At 37.6% G+C, this 21,473-nt stretch overlaps 1 protein-coding gene across 2 annotated transcripts in view; it reads right to left on the bottom strand.

The window, feature by feature from the left end:
* Gstcd (glutathione S-transferase C-terminal domain containing) overlaps window positions 1-21,393 on the bottom strand; it is a 91,022-nt gene extending 69,629 nt beyond the window's left edge. Inside the window, exons 1-4 of one of the 2 annotated variants that reach the window (XM_048456752.3) lie at window positions 21,236-21,391; window positions 19,579-19,735; window positions 14,256-14,696; window positions 10,687-11,154 (exon numbers count right to left, since the gene is read on the bottom strand). In XM_048456752.3, coding sequence (XP_048312709.3) covers window positions 10,687-11,154; window positions 14,256-14,675 — 888 coding nt within the window. In that variant the 5' untranslated portion in view covers window positions 14,676-14,696; window positions 19,579-19,735; window positions 21,236-21,391. Of the gene's footprint in view, window positions 1-10,686; window positions 11,155-14,255; window positions 14,697-19,578; window positions 19,736-21,235 lie in introns of both variants that reach the window. The other variant, XM_048456753.3, reaches the window with a different exon arrangement.
* Between the last annotated feature and the right edge of the window lie 80 nt (window positions 21,394-21,473).

The following is a 21,473-nucleotide window of genomic DNA, read 5'->3' as shown; positions in this document are numbered from 1 at the left end:
AGTTTAAAAATGGAACAATTAAATGACGGGACAATGTAATAAACCGGGATGGACATAATGGTAATTATCATTTTGATAATTCTTATTGTCAGTTTGATCATTCTTGGTTTATCTCTAAATATGTTGGATGATATGAATGCCAAGATACAAGTTTTAGAAAAGCTTATGAAAACAGATCATACATATATTTTTAAAAAAATCAAAGCTGGCTTTGGAGTTGGAGAGTAGCTATCCTTCTCTAAATCCAAACAGGTTGCTAAATAAAATTCAGAGTTTCTATCTCATATCAGAAGCTACTTGGTTTGGAAAAAAAGGAAGATAAGAATTTAGGTACTACTATTATCAAAACTCTGTTTTCAAAAAATTTTACTTCTCCCCATACCTAATTTTGTCTCTATGGTACCTTTCATTGAATATATGCCTATATGAATAATGTTTAAGTTTTCCACAATGAACAAAAAATTTTCATGCAGTAATCTTCCTGCAGTAAGTGGATTCATTGTTGTGTGGCCCCAATTCCACCTGGTTGATATGGTGTCATTATGCTGATAGTACCACTTTAAGATTGGTTTTGGGTTAAAACTGCTCAAGATGATTCCAACTTGACAAGCTGAGATGGTGCATCTTCTTACGGTGCATCTTCTTACAATGTTCTAGCCAGAACTTCAGAAAAACCCTACCAACTACTCAGAGACTATCTGCAGTTGTACCAGACAGTAATCTTGAAACTTAACCATCATTGTAGTTTTCACAGGATCCCTTAGAAATAATATCACCCCCATGACAGCTGGAAGTAATTCTAGAAAACAACATTTCAAAGTTTGTCCTCAGGGCTAGGGACATTATTAGGGGCTGGTTATAAGGGGGTATAGGGTTGGGGCTGGAAATGAAATAGGTTCAGGGATCTCTCTTGGAAAAAAAAAAGGAAAAATGAACGGGATGAGATAATAGATTAGTGTGAGCTTACTCACACTAATAATAATAGTGAGAATACTTGTGAGCTATTATTTTGTCATATTGTATGCATGCAAGCTTAAGTTATTTTGTATATTGATTCAGTTTTAGAATATATTTATCATATTGCACATACATTTCTACCTCTGAACAAGATACATATATATACATTTTGAGGTCATTGTCCTCATTTGCTGCACATCTGTTTAAAGACTGTTTAATATTTTAATATGAAGCCTTAGTCTTTAAGCTATTATTAAAAATTATAGGTCAATAGTCATCCATGTTTGTCATACTTAGACTAATCAGGTTCTTTAGAAGCATAGATTATATTCCACATAGATAGGTAATCTTCAACCACTTCAAAAAACTGCAGAATATGGCATTTAAATAACTTAAGATTTTCTTGGCGTGAGACATGATTGCTTCTGGCAGCACCAATCTATTCTGAGAAAATGTTGGGCACCAAAGACACTCAACTTGGAGCTTGTTTTCTTCTTGGTAAAAACTGGCCTTAGGACAAAAAACTGGCCCTGCCTCAACTACTGACAAAATGCACGGTGTCCACACTAGACAAGCAGGATATAAGAAAAAAGATGTTCATGCTGGTTGTAATTCTAATTTTTATGTATGTTTTTGCCTCTTATTTTCCTTAGATAATAGTTTATATATGTTCTTATTGTATATAAAATTATATTAGGCTTAGAACTATCTTATTTATACAAAAGTGGGAGGTGCTATGGGAACTCCTTCAGTCAATAGTCTTTAAGATACTGGCCCACTTGGGCATGGTCTCATGTACTGTAAATGCAGAAAAAAAGCATGCATGGCCCTCTTGACTGTTGGATTTGGTTCCAATTCCCAGCACATGCAGAGGATTGATACTCTTCCTGTGAATTTATCCCCAGATAAATAATCCTTTGTTTTCTCCATTCCAGGCTATTGTGGAACTCTTTTGTACACCAAGAATGGAGCTCTCAGTTCAATCCTCAATACTCTCACCCCATCACAAAAAGGCAGAAAGGAAGGATTCATGATAGGATGTCAGTTTCATCAACATGTAGGGCTTTCTACTATATCCTGACAGCCCAAGACGTGCTGAACTACATTTACTAGAGTCAGGATGGCTCTACAAGAAAGTGGCTAACAAAATTGTAGAAAATGAAAATTAGCTCCTAAGAAAGGAGGACTTTCAAAAAAAATCTAAAAGCTGCCTAGCTTTTAAGATAAAAAACATTTCAAATACAACATAATTCATTATAAAAACATAAAAAATTACTTCAAAAACCTTTTTAAAAAAAGTATTGCTACCAATACTACCAAGAAAAAATGAATCCATAGTGGCTTTGCAGTTAACCCTAATGGGTTAGAATTATGCACCCAAAATAAAAAGTAGCAAAACTGTTCCAATGCATACATTTCATAAAACTGCAAAATCTTCATCTCACAGAAGTAAGATAACCATTATTTAAGCAGCTGTTTCAAAGGTGCCTGCTTACTAGCAGCAAGGAACTGTCTATACAGTGGTCTGGCCACAGAGCAGCAGGATTTCCTTCTGGTTCATTCATTCACTCTTCATTCCAATTTCTTCTAAATACATAATATATTTCCTAAGAGGGAAGTCTAATAAGTGAATTAAAAGCGAGACCTAATAATTTTACACTTTAATTCATTACTTATGAGTTTACTCTTAAATTTCTAAACAAACAAGATGTTGCCAGGCCTCTTCCACAAGAAAGTCCCAGAGCACTGGCAATCAACTTTTTAGCATAGGACCTACTGAAAGCATGAAGAATGTTGATGGCAACACCTCGACACACTACCTTGTACTCTTTACATGTTCTGTTAAACAAAGCTTATTTCCCTGGTCCTTCTAATTTTGAACTCTAATAACCCAAACCTTGACTCAGCAAAATTAATCTGATCTTTCATGTCCCTGACCTTATTTCTGGCCCCAGTTTAGCTTGACACTTCAAATGCCAATCAGCATCCTCATTAATGATGACGAACTTGATTCTTAGTCTGATGGTCTGCACTGTCGCTACAGCACAAAGGTCTAGTAACATAACTGCTCTAAAAAAATAAAACGATGGCTGCATCATTCAAAATGACTTGTGAGGAAAATATAACAGAAACAACATCAAGGCTTTGACAAAGAAGGATGAATTTCTGAAAGAAAATGCGCAGATCCAGGAAAAATATAAAGGAATGAAGGAAAATTATTTTACATATCAAATGTCATTAAAACAATGGGCTGTAGTCATAGCTCAGTTGACAGAACACCTGCGTAACATACATGAAACCCTAGGTTTAAGTCTCTCACTATGTACCGGGGTGTAGTGATACATACCGGTAATCCCAGTGTTTGGCAGGTAGAGACAGAAAGATCAGAAGTTCAAAGTCATCCATCCTCAGCCACATAAGAAATCTAAGGCTAGCCTAGAATATGTGTGTCTCTGTCTCAAAACCAAGCAACAGAAAGCAGTAAGTAAATATTTTTACCTTATTGTTTTCTTAAACTTATTAATATTGAATGTATATGGTACAAGTGTGCCAAGACATGTTTGTGGAGGTCAGAGGATGGACTTCAGACATCTGTTCTTTCCTTTCACTGTGGGTGCCATGGGTAGAACTTAGTTTGCCTTGCTCACACAGAGCACACTCATTTATTTGTTAAGCCATCTCACTGGCCAGTTTGCTCTATTTTAAACCCAGAGCTTCTCTGTAGCATCAGACTTACTCAGTGATAGTCAAGTTGATATCCTACCTGATTACAGATGGGGAAAATCCTGTCAATTAGAAACACTTTGGCTTTGATTAATCCTAATCAAGGAAATGGCATTTAAATTTATCTTAAATGAAATGCAAATCATCTGAGATGAATGGGGCCATCTGGACGACCTAAAGTCACCTTTACGCAGGTGAATCCAATTTGGATTTGCTTTCTTGAATTAAAAATCAAATACTCTTATTTTCTCTGTAGCATTTAACATTACTTTATATAAATATTATTTGTTTGTTTACTTGTTCATTTCTTCGTTCGCCTAACTAGAAAATTAACTCCAATGACTTCTGGGATCTTAACTGCTTTGCTCAGCATTGCATTCCTAGTACTTATAACAGCTCCCAATATATACACTTTCAGTAATGTCTACAAATAATGAACTCTTGAAAAATTAGAAATCATAAACACCAAGTCTTTCACAATGTATGACTGCCCGAAGATTGACATTCATAGTAATAAAAGGAAAGAGTTAGTGATAAATGAAACTAGAAATCATTTGACTAGGAAAAGGTAACATAGGACATTTAAAATACCAATCAATGCCTAGACAGTTCCCAAATCTGTCTCTTTCCTTGATGATCAATTCTGAAATAATTTTGGTTGCTGTTCTTGTTTCATTTCATTTTTGACAACAAAACAAAAGGTTTCTTAAGAAAATAACAGTATCTCCATACTGTACCAACTACAATCTTACAGAGTTTCATTAGAATTCTTTTTTCTTCTTCCAATGGAGATACCTAAGAAAGGATGATATATAATGAGAACAAAGTCTTGTTTCTGGGTCCTTATTAGGGAAAAGGAGAACAAGCGCCAAAGTAGCAAACATGCAGCTATAAAGAACCAACTGGAGGTCGCAAAATCTAACCTGCCATGAACATGCTGGTATTTTCACCTGGTTCTTTTTCTTTTCCACTGAGGACAAGACAGACAGACAGACATAAATGATAGATAGATAGATGATAGATAGATAGATAGATAGATAGATGAATAGATAGATGGATACATATATATATATAATACAGACAGACAGACATAAATGATAGATAGATAGATAGATGAATAGATAGATGGATACATATATATATAATACAGACAGACAGACATAAATGATAGATAGATAGATGAATAAATAGATGGATACATATATATAATACAGACAGGCAGATAATAAATGATAGATAGATAGATAACTTTATTATAAAATACAGTTGAGAAGTGTTTATAATTTTTAGGGATTTTTTTGGCTTTTTGATACTGGAATTTATAATGCTATATAGATAATTATAATAGCAAAACAAAACTAACAATAATATCAATTACTAACATTCAAGCAACTCAAAATTAACCATAATTTTCTTCAGTCCTTACATTGATCACATTACAGAGTATGTTAATCAGCTTTTCATCACTATAAGAAAATTACTGAGGACTAGAGAGATGGCTCAGGGGTTAAGAGTGCTGCCTTCTTTTCCAGAGGTCCTGAGTTCAATTTCTAAAAACCACATGTTGGCTCACAACCATCTATAATGAGATCTGGTGCCCTATTCTGGCATACATGCATACATACATGCAAAACACTGTATATCTGAAAAATAAAACTTTAAAAAAATTACTGAGATAATAAACTGTTGTGGAATATATATATTTTTTGTACACTATGAAGATGTGCCACTTAGATTGGTTTAATAAAAGGACGAATGGCCAATAGCTAGGCAGGATTTGGGGGGCAGAAAGGATGCTGGGAAGAAGAAAATAGAATTGCCAGCAAACACAGAGGGAACACACATTCAAGAAAAGAGGTAAAAGCCATGAGTTGTGTGGCAACTTGAGAATAAATAAAAATGGACTAACTTTAGTTGTAAGAGCTAGTTAGGAAGAAGTCTAAGCTGTAAGTTGAGCTTTCATAATGAATAAGAAATCTCCCTGTTGGGAGTGGCTGGCAGAACAGAGAAAACTAGTAATAAAATGGCATACAATATCTGGGCATGTATTTCCACACAAGACCTGAAAAAGCTTTAAACAAGTTTCCAAACACAGTTCCGCAGTCTGTCCTGAGGGTGGTGGAACAAAGACATATCTCTCAGCCACTGCCTGCAGGCTTGCACTGACAGGACACCATGAGATAAGCAGTTCAGCAGTTTAAGGTTTTGCTCATGCAGACAGAAAAGGTTACAGATAAGAAGTAAAGCAGAGTCTAGAGAGGTTACAGTATGTTTAACAATGTGCATAGTTTTTTTTTAAAAAAAAGGGCATAAATAGTCATAAAAATAGTTTAAAATAATAGAGTAATATAGTGACATTTTATTTGTGCTTTAATAAACAAAGTTTGCCTGAAGATCAGAGTGCAGAGCTAAGCCACTAGAAGCTAGAAAGTGGCAGCAAACATCTTTAATCCCAAAACTCATGGCCACCCTGGGCTACACAAGATTGAATCTGTCTAAAAAGAGAAATAGAACTCACACAAAGGTGTTTCCAGCACTCAAAGCACTAGGGAGGTAGAGACAGGAGTGATACGGCTGGGCAGAAAGAAGTATGTAAGGCAGGAGGAGATAGCAGCTCAATGAAGTCTGAGGTTTGGTGGAGAGTATTGCATCTTCAGTCATGCTGATGACAGGGTCGCCCCTTTAAACCTTAGTAGAGGTAAGAACTCTCTAGTGGTTTGGCTGCTTTGCTTATCTTCAGCTTGAACCCCAATATCCATCTCTGAGTTTTTATTAGTCACGCTACAAAGTAAAGTCTTTAAAAAAAAAAAGTAAAGTAATAATAATAAAAGAATAAGCCACATAGAGATGGGAAATATACAAGGAGTCTGGATCATGTATGTTACTGTGTTATGTTTGAATTCTTTGATTGCTAATGAAAAAACGAGAGACATTGGATTATGGAGACTACTAAATGGAACCAACCTATATATTTTAAAAATGTCTCAACTTCAAAATGGAAGCCAAAAAATATGTTGTGTTAGAGAAGAGGTTATGCTTTTGTTTCCAAAGAAAATGAAAGTCTGTGGATTCATTCAAGATTAAAGAGGATTAGGTTTGATCAGAGAAGATGCCCTAAGAATACTAGTTATAGACATAAAGATATGAACCTAAAATAACAACAAGACAAGAGACAAAAAAAAATCACCTTTGACTGGCTTCTCTTTCCAATACACAGTCCATACTTGTGTAAATATAGATATGTATGTTACCTTTGAAAATTGAGTGTTTTCAAAGCAAGAGAACCAGACAACAATGAAAACAAGTGGTCCGGGTGATACAGCCTCTCAGTCTCAGATGCCTCTGTTGCAGTTTCCTTAGGTTTGCATCCAGAATAGCTTCAGGGCTGCTGGCTGAGATGGTCCAGCCTCACAGACTATTCTAGCCAGAACTTGACCATTACCCTAATTTTCTCAGGATCTTCCAAAGATATCAACACCCCCAGACATCAAGAAGCAGTCTAGAGAATATAACATCAAATTCCAAAGAGATGTGAATTGGTTGGTTTTTGGTTATTCAGTGCAATATGGATATTTGTCATCACTGGGTGGAGGGGGGCTGGTTACAAATTGTTATTGGTTATAGTCAGAGAAAAAGCTGAAAAAAAGGAGACTAGATTCAAGGATCTCTTTCTGAAGAGAAAAAGAGGGGATATGGTATAAAATGATAAAAAAGATGGATTGTTGAGTTTACTTTTGAATAATCACTAGTCTCAAATACATTACATTAGTATCGATTTTTATATACTGATACAAATTTAATGTTATTTTGTTAGAACATACTGTACATATATTTCTATTCTTGTTTAAGGTATTGTACCTATGCAACTCATTTATCAATGTAATGTAAAAATCTAGTCCTTAAAATTATTACAAACTACAATATTAAAGAAATACAGGTTAGAAGTTAGTCACTTTAACAATCAAACTTGTACTCATGTTAGGTATGTTTTCAAGGTCAGAAATATAGTTTAGATAGTCGACAAACACTTTAGTCTATAAACACTTCAAAGACCTACAGAATACATTTAAAATGTTTTGTTAATATTGGGCTTTTCATGATAATGAGACACATCTGCTCCTGGCAGCACCAATTTACTTTGTAGAAGATAATAGGCATCAGAGAACCTCCATATGGGGTTTATTTTCTTTGTGTCAAAAGCTATCCAAGAAACTGCCTTTGCTAGACACAAAGAAAATCAGCTGCCAAACTTTGTCAAGCGAGGGTAAGACAGTCCTTCAAATATTTCATGGTTCTCAGAAAAGTTTGCCAGATATTCTAGGCCTGTAGGCCAAAGTTGGATGCCCCAATATTGCAGAGGAACCTGTCTGTCTAGGTGGCCAGGTGTATCTGTCATTTCTAATAATTTTGGAGGTTGCTTGCTCTGCACTTCCTGTTTACTCAGGTAATTGCAGAGGGCTGTTGAGGTATACAGAAGGTAAGAACTAGTGTTCAGCAGGTCAACCCACCAGACAAATGACTCTATTCGGAGGCCCACTAGGTAAAGTTCATGGGGTCATTGGCTGTGAAAATCAGTTGTTCCTATCTATAATTTCACTCATATTCCACTTCATTTCTTCCCTAAGAACTTCTATGGGTGTTTCTTCACTAATTCATGTTTATTTCCTGCAAAAAATTTATTCCATTTACTGGGCACATGTATCTGTAGATGGTCAGGAAGATGATTTCTGCTTGAGCTGTATAATTCTGATGAACAGAAATAACACTAGAATATTTTTCATTAGTCAGACTGACACAGGAAATTAATAGTACTTTCAGTCAAAAAGACAGTTAGTTTTAGACTTCAAAACATATTCAAATCAAACTGGTTGCCCCCGGAGATGAATATCTGGTTTCCCCTAGAGATAAATCCACGAGATCAATTTGCCAGATGTTTGTTGCTGATTCAAGGTCAGGCTTGAGTAAACTTTGGTTGACATAAACTTCATGCACTAAGAAACTTTCTGCACATACTCCCTACCACTCAAGGTACAATTAGCTGTTATTGTTAAGTCTTGAATTCCAATGTCGTTTTCTGTCTGTGAAACCTCATAAATTTAGAGATACATGCATGGCCAAGCCTTACTGACTGTCCTAAGAGAAACTATGTGACTTATCTTGTGTGAGGAGAATGGTTCAGGCCCTGAAAATGTAACATATAATTGTCCGGAGTTGGTTGAGAGAGGAGTGGGATGTAGAATTATTTAGAGGGCTAATGTGAAAAGAGGAAAAGAGCTGGGCAGAGGGGTGACTGTGTGTGTATGTGTGTGAATGACGTGGAAGAAGGCTGTGAGCGTGTGAGTGTGAAAGACAGCTGTGTGAAAGAGCTCTGCTACATAGAGGAGCTGTGTGTAGGAATTATGTAAAGTGCTGTGCAGTGAGAGAGCTGTGTAAATGAGATGTGTAGCTGTGGTTGTGTGGAGATGTGTAACTGTGTGAAGGCAAGGAGGATGAAGCTGTCTAGAAAAGAGATGTAGAAGAGAAATGTATGTAAAGGAAAGGTATGTAGCCATGTGAAAACAGATGTAATTGTGTATAGATATATGGCTATGTAGGAGACAGATGTATGTATGTAAAGAGATAAGTAGCTGTATGTAAAGAATGTTACGGTGTGCAGACAGAGATTTTCAGAGAGGATTTTTAAAAAATGAAGTAAAAGAGAAAGCTTCCACCAGAAAGTGTATGTTTCCTTATTTACCCCTCAGATAGAAAGTCTAGCCCTTGCCATATTTGTGGATTTTTTTTTTGCCATATATTCTAGCGTTGACAAGAGGCTAGCTCCCTCAGTTATCAATAGGTATTATTATAGTCTTCTTGGGTCTTTGATGGAATTGAAGACTGCATAATTATAGTTTTCTTTAGTTATGATAGAAGGTTAATTAGGTACAAAACTTTGAACTCACCAAGATAGGATTAGTAATGGAATATTTTCTCTGAATTTGCCAAACACGAATGGACTGGATACTGTAAATGTAATTCTTACTTGATAATTTTTCTTATTGTATATAGTATCATTTGTTAAAGTTAATATCTTTCCTTTCTATTTAGACAATACATACCTGATAGTTGCTCTTACTATATGGTTTAATTATGTTAGAGTTAAAACTTTCCCTTTTTATTTAGACCATAAAGGGGAAATGCTGTGGAGTAACCTTTTTGTATACTTGTGAAGATGTGTCACTCAGATTTGTTTAATATAAAGCTGAACAGCAATAGGTAGGGAAGATTTTCAGGGTAGAGAGGACGCTCAGAAGAAGACTGCAGAGTCACCAGCAGATCCAGAGGGAACAGGCAGGCAAAAAAAGAGTTAAGTCACAAGTCATGTGGCAACATGTAGGTAAATAAAAATGGGTTAATTTAAATTATGAGAGCTAGTTAGAAACAAGTCTAAGCTATCTGTTGAGCTTTCAAAATTAATTTAAGAAGTTTCTGGTCATTTATTTGAGAGTTGGCTGGTGGAACAAAGAAAGACTAACAACATAAACTTTAGAAGGAAAAGATTGATTTTGCCACCTAGGACCAGAGATTTCAGTCCATGGTCACTTGACCCTATTATCTTGAACCTGTGGTGGCACAAAACACCGTGGCAGGAAGATAAAGTGGAGAATACCTATTCACCTCCTTGCAAAGAAATTAGCGGAAGGAGGCAGAGGGGACACAGTGCCTACATCCAGTTCACCAGCTTATAGCCATTGCCACAGTTGCCTTGCAATAGGTCTCACCTGTTACAGGCTGGGACCAAGCCTTTAATATGTGTACCTCTGGAGGGAAGACAACAAGACCTTACAACACAAAGTCCTGTGACCACCATTTTACAGATTAGAGAACAGTTAACAGATTAACAGTTTCTACTGTTACGAGTTTGCTCAGAACTATGACAGAGTAAAAAGCACAGTCTAATTCAAACCGAAGCAATTTGACAAACTGAAACTCATAGTAACTTGTAGATTCTAGACAAATCCTTACCAAAAAGTGATGAACACAGGGCAAAAGCACGATGTCTGCCAACGTGAAGTACAGGCCTTCTGCAAACACATGCTCCAGAGGCGGAAGGTCAGAGGATTTTGCTTTTCTGATGTCGGAAGGCTCCCTGTTGGTAGCAGTTGTGGTGTCTTGCACTGTGAGCTTTGAGAATGCCACCTTCAGTTCCAGACTCTTGGCTGAGCCAGCCAACTCTTTGGATGGTTGCTGGGCACCAGCATTGCCCTTTGCTTTTCCTTTGCTGGATAGCGGCGTGACTCCAGCAGTCTTCTGTTGCTTCAGCTTCTGTCTGCGGAGTTTGTCATCATTGTGTACTCTGACAGGCTCACTGAGTTTTCTCTCGAGCTGTAGGATTTCTTCAGGGATAGCTGGGGGCTGATCAGAAGACTCTTGGAGAAAATTCTCAACAGCTAGAGGGATGGTAAGTTCACACAGCCTGGTCCATTGACTAACCTATAAGACAAACAAGACATGAGCCATTTGCTTGTTTCTACATATCCTGAAGAAAATTAGCTGTTATTGGGAAATAAAAGTGGCTTGGAGCCAGAGAGATGGCTCAGCCATTCACAGCTAGGCACACAACCAAAATATAAGAGGAGTTTAAATAATTTATGTGATTGGTTAAAGCATTCATGGGCTTGGCTTCTATGCTAGATCAGAAAACATTACAATGAGTTAAAAAAAATTGATACTTTAAATGATTTAGCTGTTGTATTCTTGTATCTTTTTATTAAATAAGTCATTACTTCCCATGGTGGTTTGAATGAGAATAGGCTCATGTATTTGAATCGTTGGTCCACAGTTTAGTACAGCTATTAAGAAAGGATTAGGAAGTTTTTTCCAAGACTGTGAAAGACTTTGGACTAGGAAAGAAGCTGAATGCTATCAGAAAGGGTAAACGGGCCATTCTAGTAGGAGCTTGGAAGACAATAGTGCTGAGAACAATACAGACTATGAAGGTCCCAGCTCAAAAGATTCCAGAGGCTAGAAACTATTCTTGTGGCTGCTTTTTGCCTGTGTCCTAAGAATCTGCTTGAGGCCAAGATCAAAAACACTGATGACAATTTATGCTGAAGAGGATGTAGGGTAAAGGGAACATTATTGGTGGGAGTGCAAACTGGTACAGCCCCTTTAGATATCAGTAAGGCAATTTCTCAGAAAATTAGGAAACCACCTTCCTCAACACCCAGCAATACCACTTTTGGGTATATACCCAAAGGATGTTCAATCATATCACAAGGACATGTGTTCAACTATGTACATAGAAGCATTGTTTGTCATAGCCAGAACTGAAACAACCTAAATGCCCCTCAATCAAAGAATGGATAAGGAAAATGTGGTACATTTACACAGCAGAAAAAAATAATGGCATCTTGAAATTTATTGGCAAATGGATGGATCTAGAAAACATCATATTGAGTGAGGTAAAGCAGACCCAGGAAGACAAATATCATATGTACTCACTCATAAGTGGTTTTTGGACACAAAGCAAAGAAAACCAGTCTACAAATCACAATCCCAGAGAACCTAGACAACAAAGAGGACCCTCAGAGAGACATACATGGATCTAATCTACATGGGGAAGTAGAAAAAGACAATATCTCCTGAGTAAATTGAGAGCATGGGGACCATGGGAGAGGGAAGGGGGGGAGCAGAGAAAAATATACACTCAATAAAATCAATAAATAAAAAAATAAAAAGAATCTGCCTGAGGCAAAATTTAAAGGTAATGAACTAATTTCCTTGGCTGAGATTTCAAGAAAGCCTAATACTGACTATGTCCCACGGTTATTAATATCATTCTTATGTGGATCGAAAGGGAAAAAGAACAAGAGAAACAAAAAGAAACACACTGTGCAGCTGGAAAAGAGAAGGGAGCACCAGGAAATTTAACAATTTAACCTTGGACCCAAGCTCAATAAGATCAGTACAGGCCCTATGCAAAATGGAATAAAAGAAGGGGTGCCCTCAGGACAAGAGCCCACCCAGTTTAGCTTCCAACTTGTAGAATAAAATGCTTGAGGGGATTTCTGTTCCTAAAAACCAACAACAAAGGAAGTTACTGCAAATGTAATTAAAGGAGGGAGTCAAGTTCCATCCCAAGTGGGCAGCCTATGGGTCTGGTTTTAGTGTTATGAAGGATACAAGGATTAAGGGATTGCAAAATCATCCTCCATGGTTAAGGTGAGCCATTGAGGCCAGGTGTATGGCAGAGAAGTCCCTGTATGGAAGCCTCAAGAGACCATTGCATAAAGCTGAGAAAGTGAAGCCTGGATTGTGCTGGAGACTCCAAGATGTTGGAGATACCTGAACCATGAGATATCTGTCAAGAAGAGCTGCAGATAGAGGGAGCCGGTCAAGAGAAAGAAGTGTGTTGCAGTTAGTTAGGTCCAAATAGTGAAGCCATCATGGAGCTACAGTATCTGGAGTTGACCCTTCAAAGTTTCAGTCTTGCACTGGTCCAGTATTTCTCACTCCCTTTTGGAATAGTAATATAAATTCCATGTCATTGTATGTTGGAAGTACATAAATTGCTTTTTGATTTTAAATGCGGTTACAATTAAAAGATTGCCTAAAGTGTCAGAAGAAACTTTGGACTTTGAAATAGTATTACAACTGTGAAAAATGTGGAGCCTTTTGAAGTTGGAATAAATGCATTTTGCTTTATGATATGGCCACAAGCCTGTAGAGACTAAGAAGTAGAGTGTGGTGGTTTAAATGAGAATAAACACATAGGCACATATATTTGAACACTTAATCCCCAGTTGGTGAAACTGTCTGGGAAGGCTTAGGAGGTGTGGCCTTGTTGGAGGAAATGTGGCTTTGCAGAACAGTTTCAAGATTTCAAAAGACTCACGTCATTGCCCTGTAAGTTCTCTGCCTTGAGGGTGTATCTGAAAATGTGAGCTCTCAGCTACTGCTTCAGCACCACACCTGCCTGCTGCCACACTCTCTGTCATGATGGTCATGAACTCTAACCTTCAGAAACTGCAATCCCCAAATAAACTCTTTCTTTTATAAGCTGCCTTGGGTGTAGCACCTTAACAGAACAGAAAAGTAACAAGGATACCCCAAAAGCCTTTAAAACTCCTCAGGGCTTACAAGGCACTTTGACTTGAGCTCTTACATATAGATAGATAGATAGATAGATAGATAGATAGATAGATAGATAGATAGATAGATAGATAATATATAAATATATAGAGAGAGACCCTCATGTTCATATATATATACATACATACATATATATGTATATATGTATGTATGTATATATATACGAATATTTCTTTGAAAGAACACACATATAAACATTTCTTTTAAAGGTTCTCAATATAACAGGGGGCGGGGGGACAGGGGAGACATTATTTTAAAACACTGTATTTAAACTTCATAAAATACACCCTAAATTTTTATTGTTTAATATTGCCCTGTAACAATGACATAAGTAAAGAACTCTTTTAACTCTCCGATAAGTAAAAACAAGAAGTGAGAATCATGTTGGAGTGAATGTTACTACTTATAGCTATAAATAACAGAAGAAACCATATACTTACTTCTGCACAGGCTTTCAAACAAGTCTTTTTAAAACCCAGAAGTTCCAAAATTTCCTTTCGCGATGGCTCAGCTTCATAGGATTTCTGGATTATGTGTCTCAGGACAACAGCAAGTCCTGCTCTACAGAAAACGTCTGGTTGTTCTACCACCGCAGGCAGACAGCAATTCTGGACGATTGGTGGGAGAGCCTGCCTTGAAATAACCTGTATGTCCAGATCCTGGGACAGCACCTCTCTCAGGAGTGAAGTGTCTGCATTTTCTTCGGAGAGGACTAAGCAAATAGTAAAGACCTTGCAGTCACAGTACGATAATAGAAACAGAGCTACAGAGGTATGGAGAGGAAAGATGCACCCTTCTGTTTGGTGAGAGTACTCCAGGTACAGAGATTCTTCTGCAGGGCTTTTCTTAATGCCTTTCATTTTCTGTTTTCATCGGGTCACCTGCAACAAAAATAGTTACAGGCCTTCAAATATAACAATTTAGAAGCTAGAAGATTAGTGTTTTTCAAAAAAAAGAGTAAGAATTTATATCTAAGAACTTTTACTTCAAAGATGAATGGCTTTCAAAAGGAAACTTTTCCCCAGTCTATTTGTTAAGCATTTGTAGTTACAGATTTATTCAATGTTATTTTTAGTAATGGCTTTAAGATACTTTGTAATAGGAAGCACTTAGTACTCTTTTACCACCCCTCCCCTAGCCAGTCTTTTCTGGATCTCTGGGTATAAATACAGAACTATTTCACACCCTTTGCACTGCTTCTGACTCACTCTGCCTCCATTCCCCACAACTTATTCTGTTAAAAATGAAGTTCTGCCACTCAGCTCAAGTCCTGTATAATTTTTCCATCCTGCTGAAATAATAGACCTTCTCCAGTGCCAACACAGATCGTGAGATAATTGTTTTATGTCTTTTGAGTTCATCTCATTTTTTTTTTTTACATTGCTTACTGAAGCAAATCAAGATTCTCCCAAACTCTGTCTACACTCCAACTTCAAGATCTTCATACTTGGTGTTTTCAAAATACAAAGCTCTGCTCCAGATATTTAATAATAGGCAGCATCTTACTAAAATGTTCTTTAGCTACTTCTTATATTATAAACCCCCAACAACTTAGACGCTTTACTTTGTCTTCTATGCTTTAATTCTTCCACAGCACTTAGCACCATGAGACACTATTTATTCAGCATGTTATTAGTCTACTAGACTATTAGCATATTCTGTAAGAGTATTTTGTTAGCTGTTATATGTAAAATAGTCTGCTAAACATTTGTAACAGGTATTTGCTGAAGGAATGCATGTACAAATATACACCGCTAGTTGTTTGAAAGATGTGTATATGGAGGTAAAATTTCGTTAAGGCTTCTGTCAATTATGACTCTTGGCTTTTGAATCCCTGGCCCAGATATGATCACATTCTAATCCATAAACCACAATTCAAAAATGGACACTAGATGGCACTCTTTAAAAGTATTTAGAAGTACCTAACAAGAAGAGAGTGTTGTAGAGAAAAAAAATGTGTGTGCATGTATGTGTGTGTGTGTGGTGGGGGGAAAGGTGTACGTGTATTTGTAGAAAGGTATAAAAGAAATATGAAAAAGGCATTTTACATATAAGCCAAAAATTTGAGTCACTGTACTTACTAATGTTAAACGTCAACAAAATAAAATAGAAATACTTTCCCATGGTGAAATCAGAAAAATTAATGAGCTGTCCAAGAGAAAATGTAAAGTACAATCGATTTCTTAAGTGTTTTCTTTAATGCAAAATTAGTGGCTTTTTTCTCCCCTACCTTGGAGATCAAAATGTTGGTTAATAATTGTGGCATTTAAAAACATTATTCTCCCTGGGCAATTCCTCCTCAGTACTCACTAGTATAACTGTTAAATATTACACATTTAACAAATCTGTACAAATTTGGTGGCTGTTTTGGCTTGCACTGCTTTAAGGAGCAGAGCGTAGTTTTGGCTTAAAGTTTATAAATATCAAAGAAATTTCTTTTTCCCTTCTTTTTTTCTTTTGGTAATTCCCTAGCTACATGATGAATTTTAAGACAGACCCTCAAGAGTCAATTTCAGGGTCCTCAAGGTGTCTAGAGCACAGCTTGCATTGCCCCTTATTAGATTTCTGTCAAGCATAGACCTGTCACTTGCCTTCTCAATCCTGGCATATGCCATACTGCAGTCACTGACAGGAAATGACCGTAGACAAAAACAAACTTCAGGAGCCGAATACAACTGACAGAATATGCATCTATCTCTTACATTAACATGATTGGGAATTGGCAGGCAGACTAAATGAGACACATCACTTAGGAATATCTTCAAGGATATGTTTAAAAATGGTTGTATTTAATCATAGTTATTAGACTTAGACATTTGGCATTTTAATTCTAATTAATATATCTTAGCATTGACAAAATACTTAATATGCTACTAAAATTGGTAGAGCATGCCTTTAAGACAGAGGCAACAGAGCTCTGTGAGTTCAAGGCCAGCCTGATGTACATACTGAGACTCAAGATAGTCAGGATCATGTAGAGAAAATCATGCCTTACCAAAAAAAAAAGTTTCAAATTTTTTAAGACCTCACCCCATTTATGTCTGTGTGTAAAGGTCTAAGGAATCAGGGAGAAAGGAGAAGGGGAAAGAGAGAATGAAGAAAAAAACATTAAAAATAAACATACTTCTTCATCAGTCAGAATTTTAAAAGTCAATTGGAATGTTTTGTGTTCAAAATTCAAGTCAAGATCTTTGACAACTCAATATTACATAATAAATTATGCTCTGTACGACAAACCAAAAATCATGTTATGCAGCAAGATATCAGTATTTTGTGTATTTTTTTCATTAAAAATATTAGCTAGGTATGGTGGTTCACATCTTTAATCCCAGCATCCAGGAGGCAGAGGCAGAAAGATCTCTATGAGTTCAAGGCCAGTCTGGTCTATGTTGTCAATCCCAGGACAGGCAGGGCTACAGAGAGATCCTGTTTCAAAAAATCAATGATTCATGGCTCAAATTCTAATTCCACAGGAGGATCACAAGTTTGAAACCACCTTGGACTACATGGTGAATTCAAAGCTAGCTTGGGAAACTTAGGAAGAAGGCCCTGTTTCAAAATCAAAAATAAAAAAGGCTAATATGCAGCTCAGTGGAAGAGCACTGGCCTAGTACATATAATCGCCAATGGCAGAAAGAGCAGCAGCAAAACCTGCAGTATTATCATGAATACTTACTCTATTACACTAAATAAATCAGATTATTTTATGCTGTGTTCCCCTTTCACGTTAAGTCACAGCTGCTGACTGATTCCATGACCAGTACAGAAGTCACATGTCAACAGCACCATTCTATGCGATCTTTGAGTATTATCTGACACCAACATTTATTTCAGGCACATCTTGCCTGAGTTCCAGGCTTCTTGACATTTCACCTAGATCTTTTTCTAAATGTGTTCCTTTTCTTTACGGCCCCGTTGTTGATCAAACACCAACACTATTCACCTACCTCAAAGATGGAAGCCCCACACAAACTCCTTTTATCTCTCACACCTAAACTATCTGTCACCTAGCTCCTTAGCATCTCCTACTACCTACCACTTTAATCCAGGTCACCACCAGCTCCTGCAGGATGTGATACATCTTACTTCCCCCACTTCTCCCACAAGTCTATTCTCCAACAATCATCTTTAAAGACATGTGCCCCGCACAAGGTTACCTAGAGTCCCTCAGCACACTTAAACAGTGTGAATCTATTGTGACCCCTGCTTGATTTTCTGACTTTATTTAATAGCCTTTCTCTTTTCACCTATACTTCTCCCTGTTCCTCAGGGATGCCAGAATCTTCTGCTTGAGAACTTTTGTGTTTAGCTGTTCGTTTTCCCTTCCTCGTGTTGCTGAGTTCTCTAGCACCTATTGTCTCAAGAAGCCTTTCCTGACCATGTGAACTGAAAACACACTCCCATCACTCCTTAGATTGTTGTCCAGCATTCTTTGCCTTGTTAGTATATCACAGGACACCTTTAATGATTGATAATACTCAAGTTTTAATTTATGAAATGAATGATAAAGACAAATGAATACACAAATGATTGCCAACAAAAGTACAAGAATACTATTGAGGACCTCCATCTGATACAACATTAGCCTCATTTTTGACACCATTTTCTCTTCTAACTTAATCTAGGCTAAGTGTAAATAAAAATTAAGAACTACATTCACCTACATGAGTTGAGTCAGGATGGATGTAAGCGGAGTTCATCCAAACACGTGTACAAGGAAACAAAGACATAAATAACTGATATTCAGACAGAAAAACTAGGAACCTGTTAACTACTAAGGAGTCTGCACACATCTAATGATGAGTAGAAGCCCAGACTCTTGAACAAATAAACTGGGATTAAACACTGGCTCTGATTCTCAGGAGCTATACAGCTTTCCTTCATCTTATACAACTTTCCTTTATCTCAGTTATGAAATGAGGGCCGTAATAGCATCTTCCTTACGGTGTGCTATGGTAACGGACAACGATGGCCGCATAGGAAGCCCCTAAGTAAATACTAGCTACCTTCTTTTGCTTTAGGCACTGCTACAGATCAAACCCTGGGCCTCACATGTGATAGGTAAGCACTCTGTCACCGAGTCACACCTCAGCCCCTACTAGACATTAATAATTTAGTCACAAGTTCTTTATCTAGTGACACTACCAAAATGCATAAATTTTAATGGAAAAAATTCAACTGATGTTTTTTATTTTCAAATTTCTTCCCAGGAAATGTGTGGACTGTGTTGAACTGAAAAGTGTTTTTCCATAAACACTGAAAATTTGGCACTAAGGTTTAGAACCAAGGTGTCATAAAATGGTGGAATATAAACGGAAAATTCTTAAGTTGATATACATACTAGGAGGCTGTATTAGACGGAAAAGTTTGACGAAGTATGAGCATTTACAAATTTCTCTCAAATACTGAAATGTTTATGCCTGTTCAATGTCTCTCCATCAGAGAATGTTCAATATACTGAGTGAAGAACTTAGCTCATGTTTCAGACTTCTCACAAAGCAGCACTGTTTGCTACAAGCCCCACAGTTCTCTATTACAATACAGATTTTTAAAAAATGCCCCTCCACAGATAAATAGCCAACTACCTCTAACTAAAAATCAAAAAAAAAAAAAAAAAGAAAAAAGAAAAGAAGATGAAGCTTTTAGAGTTCATTACATCATGTAGGATGATAGTTCAGAGGCTAATTGATTAAAATTAGCAATTTTCTTAGCAGGGCAAGAAATTTTTATGAAATAAGGAATGTTTGGAAGTGAAATGCTTACTGAAATCTTAGTTACGGAAGAAGTATATAATCTCTCTGGAGATTCAAAGAGGTGTCCGTTGCTATGGAGTCATAAATAAAGCTTGCAGCTAAATCTGATCTCTGGTTAACATGGATTGACAGCATGAAATGTAAACATGTTGACAGCATCGGCAAGCCTGAAAAAAAAAAACCCACTGAATTATCTCAGCAAACAATACTTAATACTTATTTTAGGATACAAAGCTTAAACCCCTGCATTCCAAGAAGTGACCATAGCAGAATCCAGTAAGTTATTTTGAAATTAAGGATGAAAGCAACACATACTAGGTAACTGTGAAAACTAGTGTCACCTGGTTAGTACCAGATGTTTTAAAGTTTGCCCAATTACTGCTATTAGTAAGACCAGCTGGCTTATTGTTGTTTGTGCTCATTTCAAATCGTGTCTTGCTGAAACAAAAGCTAGAAGGAATAACAGGATTAAAACCACACTTCTAAGGGCCACAACCACAAAGCTGCTTGTATCTTTGTTTAAAGTAACAAATATACAGAAGTATCCTTTCCACTTTTCCCCTCCCCCTGTATACCACTACATCCCATCTTTCCTCCCTTGAAAGCCCATCTCTCCTTACTAGTGTAAAGGTTATATTCTTTTGTTTTTAATGAACATAAAACAATGTTCAAACCTCAAATCTTATGTTTGAAGTTAGGCCTCTTAATGAAGCCTTCAGGTGCAAATGAAATGCAATTTCAAGAAATGAGAATACTTAAGGCAATCATTTACATAGTGTATGCTCCCACAAAGCAATTATTTAAAAAATCCCTTATATAGCTTAATGTTTTGTCTATAAGTATGACAGCAAATCAGTTGTTGTATTATAACAGTTTATTCTCGTGGCATTTCAGGGACCATATTTACATGTTTAAAATCATTACAGTTGTTGCTAGTTTCTGTATTCTTTCCTCGAAACACCCTTTCTGTAGAAAAGCACAAGATAACTTGACAAACGCCACATCCTTTGGCAATAATTTGGAAAGAGACACATTAGTCTTTCTTTCTTTTTTGACCTTAAGGATTTGTGACAAGGAATCTGGGGGGCGGGGGTGTCATGTAATTCAAAAAGCAAAGTTGGGGCGGTATGTGTTTGAGTATTCACTATTTAGGCCAAAGCAATTTTCATGCAAGCTCATCTCAAATTTTCTGTTCAAGTTAATAACTGAAGAGAAACGCTGCTCTGATAGGGATAGTATAAGCCAACGTCCCCAGGTGCAGCAAATCCGTTGGAGTAACTGTGAAACAGTATCCACTACGGCGACCAATCAGGAAGGGCTGCAACGGAAGTCTTCTCTTTGGGAAAAGTTAAAGTGTGCTGCAAGGGGTCTTTTCCCTGCACCTAACTGCAAATGGCCACCCAAACCCCTACACCGTGAAACTGCCCTGTTCCTTTACACACGCAGGACGACCGGAGGGCTGGCTGGCTGGCTGGCAGCAGTGGCCCACGCGTCACTCGGGGGAGCGGCGCGAAGCCCTCCACCTGCACCTACGCTACCAGTCTGCGGCGCCTGCGGGGCTGGGAAGACTTCCCCGGTCCCACCTCGCTCCCAGCCCCGCCGATCCCTGAGGGACAGCGCGGTCCTCGGGTCATGGAGGGGCCGACCAGCCGGAGCGCCCTCTTTACCTGGTCGCAGGGGCGCGGCCAGGCAGGGAGTGCGCGAGAGCGTGTGGGCGACGCAGGCCGCCGCGCCTTCCCGCCCAGCCCGAGCCGGGATCCCGAGGCTCCTTCTGGAAGCCGCGGCCTGAGGAGCACTCGCCTCCAGTGAGGCCCCGAGGGGTGGGGGAAACTAGAAATAATCAAGAAGCAAATGTGTCTGGGAAGCCCCCCGCCCACCGCCATTCATAATCCGGCGGACCGGAAG

Source organism: Myodes glareolus, chromosome 17, assembly GCF_982192425.1.
Source record: "Myodes glareolus chromosome 17, mMyoGla1.1, whole genome shotgun sequence".
Classification (NCBI taxonomy): domain Eukaryota; kingdom Metazoa; phylum Chordata; class Mammalia; order Rodentia; family Cricetidae; genus Myodes; species Myodes glareolus.
Note: the sequence above shows the minus strand (reverse complement) of the source record. Positions and strands in the feature narration are given on the sequence as shown.